Consider the following 18605-nt stretch of genomic DNA (forward strand, 5'->3'; position numbering starts at 1 on the left):
AATTTTGAGGTGGTTTTATTTTTGGTAGCAGCAGTTATTGAATATACAATAACACTATTCAGGGAAAGTTTGCTTAATTTGCCACCCTTGACAGTTCCTATCTGAACGATATGTGAAGAACCAGATATAGATTCTTTGGCTTCTTCCTGTGACTGGCTTATGTGTAAAACTAATTTTGTCTACAGTTGCTTCGTTTTTTGTTAAATCCCCACTGTAAAGTAGTTTAAAGAAGACTCGGCACATTGCTGATTCATCTTTAAAGGGTTTGTGTTTCTCCTCCATGTGCTACCTCCTCCATGTGTTACCTCCTCCATGTGCTACCTCCTGCCCTCTGTTGTAACTGCCAGAGCTTGCGCTTTCAGAGCTGTAAGTGTTGTACTACTTCATTTTATAGACTGTGATGACCCACAGGAGATACTTACTGACTAAGCTAATTAAAGGCTCAAGGTTTTTTGGTTTGGTTTGGTTTGGTTTTTTATTGTAGGCCAGAACAAGAGCAGGCTTGTGCTCTGAAAAGTCTCTTGATATCCAACCTCAGGGATGCAGTGTTTGAAGACAAAACTCACAAAGACCATAATTTACATCAGAGTTAGAGGAAAGTCAGAGTAGCCTTGAAATGCTCATTCCTGGCAGAGAATCGCATGGTGTTATCTTAGGCATAATGTACCTATTCTTTTTGTTAATACATCTGGACCATGGTCAAGGGCATGGAAAGCTCCAATGTATTGCCAAGGCAGACATGACTATTGAGGGAAAGGGGGAGGGGCAGAGGGCCAAGGACTAAGAACACAAATGGAGTCAGAACAGGATGTTGTTGTGTTAGTCATTAAAAGACCTCTTGAAATAAAATCTCCAGATGATGACAGTAGTAATAGTAAATATTAGCAAAAGCTTAGGGTTAGGGAAAGTTTCTAGTGCCAGTAATATTGGATCAGTTTAGTGTCTGTGGTTCTGTTTCTAAGAACTGTTAGCAGTGCTGTTACTGTTGTCGTCTTCATCACTTACAGCATGTATGTTCATCTCATTGTGCCATTATTTCAAATACAGTTAGATACTGTCTTTGTGTAGGCTGAACAGAGAGAAACGGTTTTTCATTTCACACTGTTGCTGTTGACCCTTATTTCTTTGTAAATTAAGATTAAAAGACTTGTTGGTTTTTCTTTTCTTTTAATTGAATTCTTTTTTTAAGCTTAATTTTAATTTATATATTCACTTTACATCCCCATAACCTCTTCCTCCTCTTCCCCTGGCCCCTCCCTCCCACATTCTTCCCCCTCTCTCCCTCTCTCTGTCCTAGGAAAGGAGAGCCCCCAATAACCCACCCCAACACATCAAGTTGCATCAGGGCTGGGTTCTTCCTCATCCACTGAGATCAGGCAAGGCAGTCCAGTTAGGGCAAAGTGACTGCAAGTACACAACAGAGTCCCTGTCATAGACAGCACCTGCTCAACTTACTAGGGGACGCACATGAGGATCAAACTGCCCATGGTTACATTAGTGTGGTAACCTGCTTAAACCTTTTGCATAACCATAGCCTCTCTTTTGAGTCCTACTTTAGTTCTTAAGATAACAGTAGCTCCTTTGTTAGCACCTACTTTCACCTTTAGCATAACAGAAGACAATTTTCCTTTAAGTCTCCATTTTAATCATAGGATGAAAAGAAGCTCAAGTTCAAAGGCTGGGCCTGCTAGAGAAAAGAATATCCTTTACTTACAAATCAATAGTTGAGTGCTTGCTGCTTAGATAAAACAATACATGGTAAATGCATATTCTGCTTGAGTTAGGTAAATGTATGTTCTGTTAGAATTAAACCATAACTCACTGCTATGTTCTTTTCTCCTGGAAAGCTGGAAAGCCCCCCAAGAGCTCCCTAATCTTAAAATCCCAGCCAATCAGCTTAAAATGCTTTGTCTAGCTACCTAGATACAATGAACATAAGACAAAAATTAATTCTTTTTGCTTAGATGAATATAACCTGGAATAGAAATGAATTTTCCTGCTTGTTTGTGGTTTTTTACTTTAAAAATTCACTTTGAGAATGGCTCAGGGTCACAGTCTGGCTGCCAAGCCCAGACTGTATCCCTGACCAGTCAGTTTTGTTCAGTGTTCAATAAATTTCTATCAGTCCAAGTCTGGTGTTTGTGTGGTCAGTATGCAGTTATTCCTGAACCCTAACAGTAGGGGGCCTAGGTCCAGACCATGCGTGCTCTTTGGTTGCTGCTTCTCTTTAAGCCCCCATGGGTCTAGCTTAGTTGGCTCTGTTTGTCTTCTTGCAGCGTTCTTGTCCCCACCGGTTCCTTCTATTCCTCCCTCCTACTCTTCCACAGGACTTCCTGAGCTCGCCTAATGCTTGGCTGTGTCTCTCAGCATCTGATTCGATCAGCTGCTGGGGGAGCCTATCAGAGAATGGTTAAGCTAGGCTGCTGTTTGTAAACATAGCAGAGTTTACTTAGTTGGTGTCAGTGGTTGGCTCTCTCCCATGGGGTAGGTCTCAGATTGGGCCAGTCATTGTTTGGACATTTCCCTCAATCTCTGCTCCATCTTTATCTCTGTGCATCTTGTAGGCAGAATAAATTTCAGTTTGAAGGTTTTGTTAAGAAAGTGGCCTCCTCAGTCTCCATGTCCCCTTCTGCCATCTAGAGACATCCCCATATCCTTCCTGTAGCCTACCTTGAATTCATGTTAAATAATTACGGCTAAAGATGAAAGTATGAAACATAAAATATTAGCTGTAGATCACATATCTCACGCCACTCCATCTAAGTTAACTTCCAGTTTAAGGAAACATAGAAAAATAAATACGTGTTTTCAGAAAGATTTAATAAACTTATCAGGACATCTATAAGAAAAATGGCATAATTATTTGCAAAAAGTAAGTACTTAGAGAAAATTGGAAAGTAAGAGGAAAGAGTATGTGAGCCACTATTAGAACATATGTTTTTGGGCAGTTTGGAGAATATGAATATGCACTAGGTACTGGATGAGTGATATTAGTTATATATGGTTGGCTGCTGAACCATGTAATGCTATAATCATTGTCATGTGAGAGTTCTTAGGAGATCACACTGAAATATTTAGAGGTGAAATGTCACTGTCTTTACAACCACTTACTTAAGTTATTCACTTCTGTTTATACTTATACCTAAATATATACCTTTGTTTATACAGATACGTGTATATATGTATGAAGTGGGGGGAAATGTTAATTGTTGATCAGATAAAGGATATATAAATGTCCATTGTATTCTTGTTTGTTTCTCTGTCTGTTTTTGAGACAGGGTCTCTACAGAGCCCTGGTTGTTCTGAAATGCATTATATATTCCAGGGTGGGTCAAACTCATCTGCCTTGACCTCCTGGGTGCTGAGAATTGTGCCAACATGTCAGGTTCCCATTGTATTTTTGTTTCAACATTTTGCATTATTGAAAGCTTTTGTTGTAGTAACATTGAGGAAAATTATCTATGAGAGAAAAATTAGTAGGATTCATTTTATTTTTTTAAAAAAATGTATGTATGTATGTATGTATTATTTAATAATTATGAGTGCTCTATCTGTATGTAAACCTGCATGCCAGAAAAGGGAATCAGATCACATCATAGATGGTTGTGAGCCACCATGTGGTTGCCAGGGAATTGAACTCAGGGCCTCTCGAAGAGCAGACAGAGCTCTTAACCACTGAGCCATCTTTCCAGCCCAGGATTCATTTTAAAATCATATTCATTGACATATAATTGATATGCTATAAAGTTTGCCCATAAGAGGTGTAGCTAGGACTGCGTGTGGTGGTGCATGCCTTTAATTCCAGCACTCAGGGAAGCAGAGGCAGGCAGATCTCTGTGACTTTGAGGCCAGCCTGGTTTACAAAGCCAATTTAGGATAACAAGGGCTACACAGAGAAACCTTGTCTCAAAAAACAAACAAACAAACAAACAAAAAGAAGTGCAGCTGGACTTGGTCTATTCACAGAATTTGGTAACCATCACTATGGTACATTTTTCAATATTTATTTATTTATTTTTTTGGATTTTTCAAGGCAGGGTTTTACTGTGTAGCCTTGGCTGTCCTAGACTCGCTTTGTTGTAGACCAGGCTTGCCTCGAACTCAGAGAGATCCAACTGCTTCTGACTTCCTGAGTGCTGAGATTAAAGGCCTGTGCCACCACACTCACCTAATAAGTTTTTAATACTAAAGGAAAACCTTTGTTCTTTAGCTGGCACTCCCTACTGACCCCAAGTGTCCAACCCTAGGGAACCATTATCTGCCGTCTGTCTCATGATTAGACCAAAGTTGTGGGCTTAGTGGGGAAAGACAAAGGGAAAGTGGCCTTCTCCTCACAACATATCCTCCCTTTCCCTTCTTCCCTTTCTTTCTTCTCATCTCTCCTCTTTTCTTGCTTCTCTTTAGTTCTTTTGTAAGAGAAAGGGTTTCTATTTAAACAAATTATGACTCATTGCCAATTACTAATTATACTTATTGGGCAAAGACTTCATAGATAACCCCAGTGTTGTCGAAGTGAGAGTTTGGTGTTGTTTTAGAGTTATGTGCTAGCACACAGTTACAGTAATATACCTTTGTCTGGGCTCCTTTTATGAACAATCTTTTTCTAGGTGGCAGAATTACTTCTTCTGAATGGAGCTGATCCTTTATGTAGAAGTGACCATGGAACATGTGCTTTGGATGAAGCCAGAGATTCATTTATGGAGAATCTCCTTATGAAATACATCCCTGAACATAAAAAATGCCAGCTATCAGGTAAGATTGAACCACTCTGTTGTGTTGATAGAATTATAGAAACTGAATTTAGAATTGTGGAAAGTGAATCAGTTGCTCCTGTAAGTTCTGAGAAAGTACATTCAATGATGTCTTTGTTTCAATCTTGTATAAAACTCACTGTTTGCAGTTGTAAATAATGAAAAGGACCCTAAAAGAAAAAGAAAGATCCTGCTTTTCCTCCAGTCGTGGCATTGCTAAAAGTTAACCCTTTTGCAGGCCAGGTGTGGTGGTCCACACCTTTGATCCTAATACCTAGGAGGCAGAAGTAGGCAGAGCTCTGAGTTTGAGGCCAGTGTGTGGCCTATGTAGTGAGTTCCAGGACAGCAAGGGTTATATAGAGAGACACTGTCTCAAAAATAAAAAATAAAAAATAAATTAAAAACAAGCAAGAAACATTTTATAAATTGCTGCTTTTTTCCCCAATAATATTTTGATATGATAGAAATTATAATTAGTTCTAGCCACTTCAGTGAATGTGGATTGTAATACATATATGTGGATCTGTATATATGTGTATGTATATCATACACATGTATATATATATATACATACATGTATTACATGCGTACACACAAACACACACCAATTATTCACTACCTAAGAAGCCTCTCTTATGGCCATATTTGATTTTCTATCTATTATATTGTCAAGTTAGGCTAGAAAATAATTTTATCTGTGATTATTAATAAAATATTTTTTTAAATACTTCAAATATATGGTATTCTTTCTTGTGTTTGTTTGATTGTATGGTGGTTGGCTTTTTTTGGTTTTATTTTGTTTTCAAGACAAGGTTTCTCTTTGTACCCCTGGATGGCCTAGAACTTGCTCTGTAGAGCTGGTCTTGAACTCAAGAGATCTACCTGCCTTTGCCTCCTGAGTTCTGCCTCCTGAGTGATGGGATTAAGGACCTGTGCTGTCACTGCCTGCCTCATGATATATTTTTATACTCTCTTTAAAGCATCTGTTTGATTTTTTTTTTTTTTTTTGTAGCATTATAAGATTCCTTCGCTCAAAGGAGTTGGTGTTCCATTCTTTTCATAACCTCATCTTAAATCATCACTTTTGCTATGTTCTGTTTGCGAACAATATATAAAATAATGGGTCACTAAGTTCACCCACACTCAAGGAGAGAAAATTTTGTTTCTGTATTTTGAAGACAGTTTCAAAAACATTCGGGACACACTTTTGGCATCACTGTGTTGAGTCTAGCCCTCCTTCCATTGCTCTCCAGATCCCTCCTCCACAGCACATAATACGCTGGCACAGGAGGCTGGTCACTTACTGCTTCATTGGTGTGGCCTTTATAGAGAATCTAAGCTCCATGAAGGAAAAAGGCCTTTGCTTTATCTTTTTATGAGTATGGAATTGGCCTTATGCATAGTAGCCATTCAGCAAATACTTTTTGAATGTGTGCCTACAACAAAAACTATGTTTTCCATTCAGGAGATGTATGTGAACACCGAATTTTCTCAATCAACCCGCCTATCTATCTCTATGTTTTGTTTCATTTATTTATTCATTTATCCATCCATTCATTTATTTTTTTTTCTTTTGTGGCAGACAGTTATTTTTGCCAGAACAGCTCAAGAGTGAAAGGAAAGCGAGGATCCAGGCCTTGGGAAAGATCAGGAATAAAGGCAGCTCTAGGACTCTAGGCAGCAAGAATCTGTAGCCTCACTTCAGAGTCCTGCCAGTCAGACATATATTGGCAGCTAAAACACTGCTCACCACCATCACGCTGAAAGAATTTATCAGTTTTCTGCAGAAATTCACTTCCTCCCTCTTCTCTCCCTTCTTTTTTTCCTTCTCTCTTTTTTCTCTTTTTCCTCTTCTATCATTCATGGCTTACTAAACATTACGTACCAATTAAAGTAACACCTAATAATACAAAATGAATGTAAAGCAACAGCAACAAACAATTACAGTGAAGAATGTGATAAAGAAATGATTATATCCCATAAGACTACATCAGAATGCAGTGCCCAGGCTTCCTCAGAACATAGTATAGAAACATCATGGACAGTGATTTTTGTCACAAGCTTTCTGATGACTCTGCTGGGAAAGCTCTTATCTTGATACAAGTTGTTTTACATAACATTGAAAGTATACTTCCGTCCCAACTAGATTATATTTATTATAAGACAGTTCCAACAATTAATGTTGAGTGCATTTGCTGAAAACAAGAGGCTATATAGCGTTCTGATTGTTGGTCATTTCCTTTATAGTTATATTTTATTGTTTTTCCCATTTTATTGTGTTATAGCCACTCATTTTATATCTTTTGGGGTTTGGGGGTTTTGTTTTTGTTTTTGTTTGGTCTCTCTTGTGTTAGCCTTGGCTGTCCTGGACTCGCTTTGTAGACTAGGTTGGCCTTAAACTCACAGATATCCACCTGCCTCTGCCTCTCAAGTGCTGGGATTAAAGGCGTGTGCTACCACGCCCGGCCCCGTTATATGTCTTTTACTTGTAATTATTTAAATGCTATTGACTAGGACTGAAACCTAGACCAAAATGCCCCATTTTTATAATAAAGAGAGAACACCACTGAATTTTTAAAAATGTTATCTTACTGTATTGCTTAGGCTAATCTTAAGCCCTGACATGAAGCCATCATCTTATCTTAGCCTCCTTAGTGGCTGGATCTGTAGACATAGGGCCTGGGCTGCTTTCACTAATTACTGAAGGCCACAAAGCAGCAAGTGAAGTTCTTCAGAACCAAATCCCATTAGAAGAGACAACAACTTGTTGATGCTGGGTGCATAAAAACATGCTGAAGTAGATTATTAAAGCAGTCATAGTTAGGCTGGGCATGGTTGCGCATACCAGTCATAGTTATATTTTGAGGCACATTAAAACTGCAAATAAAATATCCAGCTAGAGACAAAAGTTTATAAACTATACAATTTGCTTTGATGAGTGCTTAATTGCTTGACTTCTTTATTTCGTAATAAAAGAGATTTTTTCCCCTTTCTGTGAAATGTTTTCTCTAGAATTCTTTCTCTAAATCCTGAAGCACTGTTCACTAATACCTACCCCACCCTAATCCCTGCTTCTTAACCTAATCCCATACAGGAAATTTCCTTCATGTAAAGGAGTTCCTAATCCTTCTTCTTGGGACTTGGCTTTCATTCTTTCTTTGTGAGAGAATTTAATAATTTATCGTGCTTCAGTAGGTGGTTTGACTAAGTATGAACACTTGAATTCTGTCGTTAATTAGCACCCTTTTTTCCAAAATAGTGTGGGTTTTGTTTTATACATGTATACATACATACATATATACATAACATTTACCTTTACATTGTAACTGAAGAGGGATTTGTTTTATTTTTATGTTTATTTATTTTCCCCTAAGATATAGCCCATCCCTGAAGAATGTTGTTTTTTTAAAATTATAGAAATGAAGAATTAAAAATATTCTCAATATGAAATATATTTTCTGATTTCTATTCTAGGATATACATCTACTTTAATGAGTAAAACTCATTCTTACAGATTTTATGACATTGGACAGTTTTGGGTAATTGACATTCCCCTGTTTTCTGCAATTGGCCAATTTGGCTTTGCTTTTTTTTTTAAGATAGGGTCTTACTATTAGCCCTTGCTAACCTGAAACTTACTGTGTAGACCAAGCTGGCCTCAGTTTCACAGAGATTCGCCTGTCTCTGCCTCCTGAAGTTAAAGGTGTCTGCTACCACTGCCTTGCAGATTGGACTTTTAATATCTACTCATCAACCCAAATATCTGTGGAAATGTTTGTGTGCGGTTTGGAGTACTGTCAGTAAAAACCTGAACATACTGTGATAGGAGCTCAGAGGGGCAGAAGGAATGTTTCCAAACTTACCAGCAGCCTAGACTCCCCATGTCAGAGTGTACGTCTGTACAGTTAGTTGGCCTACTAGAGAATAGGTCTTAGAGCTGAGAGGAAATACAGTCTCCTTTATTCCTTCAGAGTCTCTTAGGATCCATGCTTACCTGTCTGGGTAGTTATAGAAAATAGTATTTCTGTCTTTTGACCCAAGAACCAAAGTTAGGGGCTGGAAAGATGGCTCAGAGATTAAGAGCACTGGCTGTTCTTCCAAAGGTCCAGAGTTCAATTTCCAGCACCCACATGGTGGTTCACAGCCATATATAATGAGATCTGGTGCCGTTTTCTGGGGCTAACATGCAGGCCAAATGCTGTACGAGTTATAAATAAATAAATCTTTTTTAAAAATACAATGTTAGGAGAGGGCATAGTGTCCTTTATGTTCTTAAAAGCTATTAACAGCAACAGTAGTAATAATGGACTATTTTCTTTACATGGATTTTACTATTTAATCTTTGTAACTCTGTAGTTGTCGTTAGTTTTCTTTTATTTTTTCTTTTTGTTGTTGTTTTTTTGTTTTTTTTAAGACACGGTTTCTCTGTGTAGCCTTGGCTATCCTGGACTCATTCTGTAGACCAAGCTGGCCTTGAAGTCACAGGGATCCACCTGCCTCTGCCTCTGTCTCCTGAGTTCTTGGATTAAAGGCATACACCACCATGCCCGGCTGTTGGTTTTCATTTATGGGCATTTCTATGAAGGCAGAGACATTAAGAAACTTGCCAAGGGTCACCCAGTACACAAACAAGAGAAGCAATAGTGGAGCTCTGGAGTGTGGTGTGGGCAGGACATTGTGAACAACTTTCCTCACTTGAATGGGGTGGGTGAGTGATAGAGGCTTGACTATATACATTATAATTTGTTGTAGTGGAAAAAGTCATTTCTAAGAAATAAATTCCTCATATTTAATTATGTCCTTGTTAAGATATTTTGTTTCCTACTAATATTCAAGGAAATTTATATTTTTAAGTATCCCTTCTAAAATGTTCATTTATTCCTATCAGATATTCATTGAATTTTTCTGTGTGCAAATAGAAACCATCCTAAGGTTTTATCTTTTATAGTTAACTGCATATATGTATAGTTATAATTACACATTCAATATTTTAAGAAGGCATGGAGAGATATGCTAAATTACAACCCTTTAATTAACAACCTTAGTTTTACATATGTGTGTGCATCTTTTTGTTCCCTCTATGCATTCATGATGTTGGTGATCTTTTCTGTGCATGCTTTCCTTTGAAGAGAATGCAGCATTCATGCTAGGGCCGTATTATACACACATATTGGGAAATGATTATCACCTATTAAATTTTTATTATATTAATTACATTATTTGTGTGTATATTTGCATGTGTGTGTATGCAAGAGCACACAAGTGCACATATGCATGGATGTGTGTGTACACTATGGCTTGTGTCTGGAGACCAGAGGATAGCTTGTAGGAGTCAGTTCTCTCCTTCCACCTTGTGAGTCCCAGGGATGGGGCTCAGCCTGTCAAGCTGGGCAGCAAGTGCCTTTACCCACTGAGCCATCTTGCCAGCCCATGATGCTCAGTGCCCATCTTTATTATTAGTTATTTTGTCAGAACTGTTTACTTTTCCAATAGAAATATTATCGCTCAAAGTAATACTTAGCTTGTAATAAATATAGAAACCATATAGTCATGTTGTAAATGCCAACTTTAATATTAAACATTTACATGACTTCATATATTCCCTCTAGTTTTAAATTTTAATTTATTTTGAGTGTGCATGTGTATTCATGTATGTGAGTACAGGTGTGAACATGCCAGGTGGATATGTGGAAGGCAGAGGACAACTCTGGGTAGTTGTCTTCTGCCACCTGTGGGATCCGGGATTGAATTCAAGCCATCATGGCTATGTACAAACCTGCTGGCCCATTTTGTTGGCCCACCCTCTAGTTTTTTTCATGGCAAAATACTTTCAGGTTTTAGAAGTCTAGATCTAACTACCAGAAGCTATCTTTTATTTTTCTCTTTTTGTCTGCAGCTCAAAGGAAGAGCACTGACCCAACATATGTAGAAGATATATTCCAGTTCAAGGTATCTAGTAATGAACATTTTTGTAGATCTGTGCCTACTGGTTATTTTTATAGGTTACCAGAGTGAAAGAAAGACTGGTAAAGTATAGTCAGGTTAGTGACTTCACCTTTGGTTTAAGATAATGGAATATTTGCCTGAGATAGCAGGAGGCCCAGTCTCTCAGGCTGAGAAGTATTTAGTAAGTGTAGCGTAGTAGGGAAATACTTTGTAAGCCATTTCCTTTCTGTCATTCTTTATGGGGTCTGGAATTTATCAAAATTTTTCTGATTTAAGTATAATTTACAGTTGTCAGTCCAACAAATTTCACATTACACGAGGCAACTTTTCACCTGGTGTTAGCGGCATATCCAGTGAGAAGTAATGTTCTTGTCTTAATCTTAGCATCCCACGTTCAGGTGCCAGTTTAGCAGTCACTTGTCTTTAAGTTTTTAAATCCCGTTTTCCACTTCCCTACCCATATTTCTTATAGATGGCAAAGGAAGAGACATCCTTAGTTCTAGTCCTTGCTATGTGTCACTTTGAAGGAGAGTGTCTTGAAAATACTCCTGTAACACTCCCTTTACAGTAGATCTATAGATCTGCCGCTGAAATTAAAGCTAACCATAGTTTTTGTTTGTTTGTTTGTTTTATAGAAACCAAAACTAAGTTCTAATAATTATACTGAATTTAATTGTGGTGAAAAATTTAATAGACAGGAACCAGGACATGTAGAAATCAATAAGAGAAGCAACAATTTACTTATAAATAAGGAGTATGTACATGAATATTGCCAGAAAAATTCCCAAACCACAAAATTTGGCAAGTCCAAACCTAAGAAATCAACTATTAAGCAAACAAACTCTACAGGACTCAGAGGGAATAATCTCCACAATAGGAAAAATAGCAGAACTAAGAATAAAGGACGAAGAAATAGACAACCTGAAAGGACGCAAGAAGACGATAAAGACTGCAGTTTAAGTCAGGGAATAGCTCTTTCTTCTCTCGGGGGAATGAACACATTAGTCCCTCAGTACCAGCATACTGTCCAGACTCTTGATGCCCTTCCAGAAGAATCGCGTAAACTTTCTACCCCAACCCTACCAAGCTTGGAGAATGGGATAGATAGCAATGAGGCTGCTTTGCCTTTCACAAAGTCCAACACCCACATCCTGGGTTTACCAGGTCCTCAAGAGGTGCAGTTCCTGGAATTAGAGTCCATTGATGAAGCTAAAGCTGCTTCCTTCTCTGAGCTTTCATCATATAAAGAGATAAAATGGCCACATGTAACTGCAGATCCACAGGCTCACACTAACCAAGAGCCGTGCAACAGCCCAGCTGAGTCCCCTGAAGACAACCATTCAGATGAAAAGGGCAAGAGCAGTAACAAATGGGAGAACTCTTTCCTCTCCTTCATAAAGGGATTCTGTGCTGACAGTGATAGTGACTGCCACACCTCTGACAACGAGGGCATCGGCCACTGTCATAAGGAAGAAAGCATGACAAATAGAGAAGTGGATTCTCAACAGTTTCTACCTTCTGAAAAGTGTTCTTCACAAGAAGATGAGCCAAAAGTAGGCAGCCTAACTACATACCCACAAGAGGAAGCTGTTAACTCTTGTGATTTAAACAATACCTTAATTTCTGAAGAGAATATTCTAATTTATGAGAAGTGTGTATATGGAATTGCTTTTGACCACTCATATTTTCGTACTAAGCAAAGTTCTGTGCCTCATATAAGACTGCCTTCAGCACAGACAGTTTCCCGGCTGACTGTTGGAGTGGAGCAGCTTCACGCATCCCAGGCTAGTGCCCACAGAGTCCCAACTCCTTCAGTAAATGAAGCTGATGACACACATGATGTGGAGAAGCAAGACCCAGAGAGGGAGCGTACTGCGGAAGGCCAAAACCCGGCTTCTTCAACTAGCCCTGTACCCACAAGTGCTCCTCCTCAGGTACCAGGAACAGCTAAAACTGGAAAAAGAAGGCAAGACCTTCCAGGGATACGGAATCATTCAGATTTACACTCCGCTGACAATGTGAAAAAAGAATTGGCTAATTCCTCACAACTTAATCAAGGAAAGGAGAAGGAAATTGCTTACAAATCAGGTATGAATATTTCTGAATTTGTACTTTTTTGTTTTGTTTTGTTTTTGAGACAGGGTTTCTCTGTGTGGCCTTGGCTGTCTTGGACTTACTTTGTAGACCAGGCTGACCTCAAACTCACAGAGATCTGCCTGCCTCTGTCTCCGGAATGCTGGGATCACACCATGTCCAGCTGTACATTACTTATAGATCTCCTGTAGAAATTTACAACTGAATTCTGCTTAACCTTTTGGCCCTGATGAAAAGCGTAAGGCCTTCATGGGGGTCATGGCTTGGGAAGCTGATGAGTTCAGTAAGGCATTTGTGTTGGATATGCAAGTAAGAGGCTGACTTGCTCTATTTTTCTGAGCTAGCCAGACATCCCTAGCATTTACTTTGAAAGTCAAACTGTTTCTATCAAAGAAGGTTGCTAAACTGATACCAGTGAAAGCTAATGAACAGTATGTCTGCCAGTTTTATATCTTTAAAATATGGCACTAATTGGTAGCTCTATGATTGCAGCTGTTCTTGGGTTTCCATTAGCACTGCAGCCAGCAATACTTAGTTTGCTTTGTAAAAATGTTTTCAGGGCTCCTAATAAGTAGTTCTCACTGAAACAGAAACTCTGGAAGAACAGGAGCCTCGTTTTCTTGTCATATAGCCAGTAAGGGGAACTATAAGAATAATAATATAAATGGTTGTGTTTCAGATGAGGAGGTAACTATTAATCCCAGTAGAGCTGAAAGAACTGTAAAATATTGTAAGGAGAAAAAGGAAAACATGAACTCTGAAACTCACATGCCTTGTGATACACAAGAACACAGAAAAGACCAGAATTTCAGAAAAAGAAAAAGTTCCTTGAAAGCTCCCTGCAGCCAAGGTTTGTATACATGTTTATGTCAAAGTTTTGCAGTTAAGCCTCACTATCTACTTTAAAGAATTCCTAAATGTTTAATTAAACTGGTGGGCATTTGTTTGCTTTTCATGCTGGAGCACATTCCTTTAGCTGTGAGATGATCTCAGCTCTTATTGTGGAAGGTCCACTTGAGAATGTCCGGTAGTCTCCAGATTTCTGTTTGTCATATTGCTGGCTATGGCTTTCTGTTGTTACATTAGAGCAGATAAACAGTACAGACGTCAAAAATATTCAGTGGAAGGGCTAGCACTGTGTAATGTCTCAGATTCTTAGGGCACATCATTTAGCTCTTTTAACTTAAGGAATATTAAAGAAGCATGGGCATAATTTTTGTCACATTAATCAACTGTCTATATTTGTGTGGCAAACTATCACTCCTTTAGTGGTTCTGAAAGCTAATCTTGTAATGAACAACAACCTGGGCACCTCAAGTTAAATACTAAGCACTGAAAAGTCAATTTATATGTTGTTATGAGGTAGGAAAAGTGCTGGACAAGGCATTTTCTGTGTGAGCCTTCTTGTATTTTCCCTCTTTTGTATAAATTGAAGACTTTTATGGTTATACTTCCTACAGTGGATTGAATGAGGGTCTTTCATTAATAAGTGTACTTCTTAGTCTCTGGAGCATATGAATAACACCTCTCTGATAAATGATCGAACAGTTTTACCCTCTTTAGAAAAGGAATATTTATGTAAATAATCAAATTAAGGTCTTTGAGGTGGAACCATTCTGAGTTACTTAGATGAGCCCTAAATCTAATGAAAAAAATTTTTATAAGAGAAAGATGGAGGGAATTTGAGACACAGAGAAGATGAGTAAAGGAGTTCATGTAGCCTAAAGCTGGCAAAGCCAAAGAGTGCCAACAGCCACCAGGAGCTGGAAGAGGCATGGAAAACCCCTAGAGTAACCAGTATATATCCATGCTGGCACCTTAATTCTAGATTTCAGGTAGCAGAAGAAATTATACCTTATAATGTATAAGTTGTTAGAGCTGACCCAACAAACTAGCATACTTCCTTAGTAGCACTTCATCATATTTATGTAGAACTTTGTGTATGCATGTCATTCCACCAACCTGTAAGCAACTTGAACAGAGGATTCTAGATATGGGCATCAGGAGGTTCCCTGATACTTCCTTATCTCCTAACCGTGGTAGCAGTGACTTTAACCATGCCCTCAGTTCTACTGCACTGCTCCCACCAGCCATAGATTTTCTGTATTTTCCATCATTTAAATACAAACATATTTTATAAATGCTCCAATATGAAAGAGACATCAAAGTAAACTGCTCAGATCAAAGACACCCAGAAGAAACAAAATTCAAGAATATTTCATTTTTTTAAAGTAAAGAAAAGAAGGAATTATCAGAGAATAAAACAGAGTTTTCAGATGCTAAAAACATAATGGCAGTGGGGAATGATGGCCCACACCTGTGATCCCCAGCCCGGTCTACAAAGGGAGTCCAGGACGGCCAAGGTTACACAGAGAAACCCTGTCTGGGGAGGGAGGGCTTTTTTAAAAAAGAAAATGTCTAGCCAGGCATGGTAGTGCAGGCATTTAATCCCAGCCCCTGGGAAGCAGAGGCAGGCAGATTGTTGTGAGTTTGAGGCCAGCCTGGTCTACAAAGTGAGTCCAGGACAGCCAAGGCTACACAGAGAAACCCTGTCTCAGAAAGAAAGAAAGAAAGAAAGAAAGAAAGAAAGAAAGAAAGAAAGAAAGAAAGAAAGAAAGAAAGGAAATGTAATGGCATGGGTGGGAGTGATAAAACACACCTTTTCACCTGGCACTCAGGAGGCAAGCAGATGTCTCTGAATTCCAGGCTAGTCAGGCTACATAGTGAGACCCTATATATAACTGCATTAAAAACGTAAAAGAATATATAGATGCTGTCGTTAGAAAGAGATGTAGGGGAGTTGATAGAGCTTCACAAATCTGTAAAGCACAGCTTAAAACTGCATTGAAGCTGGGGAGGTGGTGTACACCTGTAGTCCCAGCACTCGGGAGGCAGAGGCAGGCAGATCTCGAGGCCAGCCTGGTCTACAGAGTGAGTCCAGGACAGCCAAGGCTTCACAAAGAAACCCTGTCTTGAAAAACAAAACAAACAAAAAACTTATGTGTTGGAACCTCAAGAGTCACATAACTGAAGGTAGAGCTTGGGAAATTTTTGGCAATATTAAAAGATTTTAACCTGAAATTAAGCATGTAATGAATCTAAGGTGTTTGTGGCAGCACTTACTTGTGCTGTGTCCTGCAAGTTCACTCATATAAGTGAGCCTTCAGCCTTGCTTCTGAGCACACAGCATGCCTGTGCACTGTCCATGCTGTCCATGCCTTCATGCCGCAGAGAGCCGCAGAACCCTGCCCGACACTGCTCAGATCTGAGACGATTGCACAGGATGGGTTTCAGGGCTTTCTTCACTACACATGCACTTTGTTACTTTTATAGAAACATAATGGATTCATTATGATCAAAAGACTTAATATTTTCCTACCATAATTACTCAACACATAAGTATTAGTGTATCTTTAAATTGCATTGTATTATAATGTTTGATCTGAAAGATCAGATTTTTTGAATTACTGACTTGACTTTCATAAGAGAAATAACTAAGTGAATTTTGATTTGGGATTGGGTCAGAGTTTCAAACAGTTTCTGAATGGCTCTAAACATGATTCTGCTGTTTGTACTATGTATTCATGTGAGGTGGCATTCTCTGTATTAGTGAATAGAACACTGAAATATCGATCAACTCTGAGAATTTGTTACATTAGTTAATCTTCTCATTGCTGAAGTAATACCTATAAAACAAGCAACTTAAATGAGGAATGGTTTATTTTGCCTTATAGTTCAAATATAAAGATAGAATATTCTATCTATCTACCTACCTACCTATCTATTCATCTATCCATCCATCCATCTATCCATCTGTCTATCACCTATCATGGTGAGGTAAGGCATAGCAAAACAAGCAGGGGACAGCTGGCCACATTTCATTTACAGTAGGGAAGCAGAGAGCTATGCATGCTCTTACTCACCTTGCTTTCTCCTATTCTAACCAGACTCCAGCCCATGAAATAACATGGACAAACTTCAGACGGCTCTCCTCACCTTAATTAACTCACTCTAGAAATTCTCTTATAGACATGCTCAGAAGCATGTAATTCTAGATCCTGTTGATAGTCAATTAATACTGATTATCACAAATGCTGAAAATGCTGTCTATCCTGCAGTGTGAAACATTCAGCCAAGATTTAATTTGTCATATAAAAAGCAAGTACACACCTTACACCCATCAGAATGGCTAAGATAAAAAACTCAAATGACACCACATGTTGGCGAGGATGTGGAGAAAGAGGAACACTCCTTCATTGCTGGTGGGAATGCAAACTAGTACAACCACTTTGGAAAGCTATCTGGCGCTTTCTCAGAAAAATGGGAATAGGGCTTCCTCAAGACCCAGCCATCCCACTCCTAGGAATATACCCAGAAAATGCCCTACCACACAACAGGGACATATATGCTCAACCATGTTCATAGCTGCTTTATATATAATAGCCAGAACATGGAAACAGCCTAAGTGTCCCTCAGTAGAAGAATGGACTAAGAAACTGTGGTACATTTACACTATGGAATACTACTCAGCTATTAAAAACAAGGAATTCCCAAAATTTGTGGGCAAATGGATTGATCTAGAAATTATCATAATGAGTGAGTTCACCCAGAAGCAAAAAGAGACAAACGGTATATACTCACTTATATCAAGACACTAGTCCAAGGGATACGTCCCATGAAAAACTTTACTTACCAGGAAAGTGGGTCAGAGGAGAGGACATCCTATTGAGACTTTAGGTGAGAGTAGCATGGAAGAATGGGGAAATAGTAGGATCCAAAGGGTCCTGGAAACCTACAAGAAGAACTTTATGACAGGCAGATCTGGGTCCTGGGGTCCTCCTCAAACTAAGGCACCAGCCAAGGAGAATATAGGCAGTAAACCTACCAAGACCTAGCCGACGAACAGGATATTCTCCACTGGTGAGTGGAGAGTGAGATCTGACTCTCACACGAACTCTGGTGCCCCTTTTCTGACCACGTCCCCTGGATGGGGAGGCCTGGCAGCACTCAGAGGAAGGATAGCAAGTTACCAAGAAGAGACTCGATACTCTAAGAGCATATATAGGGGGAGGAGGTCTCCCTCAATCACAGACATAGGGGAGGGGAGAAGGGGGGAAGTGGGAGGGAGGGAGGAATAGGAGGAAACAAGGGAAGGGCTAACAATCAAGATGTAATATGAATAAATTAATTTTAAAAAAGCAAGTACATCCATCTCCTTAATACACAAATTTGACTTCATCTTTAGTAAATGCAGATTTATATATATATATCAAAAATATACCAAATATATATATATTGAGATATATATCAAAATCAAAGAATCATCTTAAAATAATCTCTTTATGAGTTATTATCCATAATTGATTGGTATACCTCTTTTATGTACCCACATTCTAAGTCATCCAAAAATTTCGTGGGCACAAAGGAGTCACTAGGTAAAAGTGTTTAAGGAGCACTGCTACAAAGGACAAGAGAGGAAGGCCTGTACTTGTTAACAGTAGCACCCTTTCCAGACTACAGTTGTCTGCAGGAGGTGTTTAATGAGTACTACTTGGACACTTTAGAAGTTGTGTCAGATTATTTTAAAATCTCTCCTAAATGTTATAGAGATTTTTGGTGATAGTAACACTGAATAATTTTTGCTTCAATTTTTTTAATTTTTAAGATTTTATGTATATTTATTATATGTACATCATTCTTCCTCTGGTCCTTTCCTTATACCTTTCTCTCAAATTCATGATTTTTGTCATTAATTGTTATTGTTACATATAAACACAACCTAGTGAGACCACCTAGTATTGCTTGTATGTATGT

At 38.7% G+C, this 18605-nt stretch overlaps 1 protein-coding gene across 1 annotated transcript in view; it reads left to right on the forward strand.

Annotated features, from left to right (window-relative positions):
- Ankrd31 (ankyrin repeat domain 31) overlaps nt 1-18605 on the forward strand; it is a 140384-nt gene that overhangs the window by 62162 nt on the left and 59617 nt on the right. Inside the window, exons 11-14 of the mRNA XM_051172275.1 lie at nt 4608-4752; nt 10648-10700; nt 11333-12785; nt 13471-13641. Coding sequence (XP_051028232.1) covers nt 4608-4752; nt 10648-10700; nt 11333-12785; nt 13471-13641 — 1822 coding nt within the window. The remainder of the gene's footprint in view (nt 1-4607; nt 4753-10647; nt 10701-11332; nt 12786-13470; nt 13642-18605) is intronic.

The sequence above is a fragment of the Acomys russatus genome, chromosome 30 (assembly GCF_903995435.1).
Source record: "Acomys russatus chromosome 30, mAcoRus1.1, whole genome shotgun sequence".
Classification (NCBI taxonomy): domain Eukaryota; kingdom Metazoa; phylum Chordata; class Mammalia; order Rodentia; family Muridae; genus Acomys; species Acomys russatus.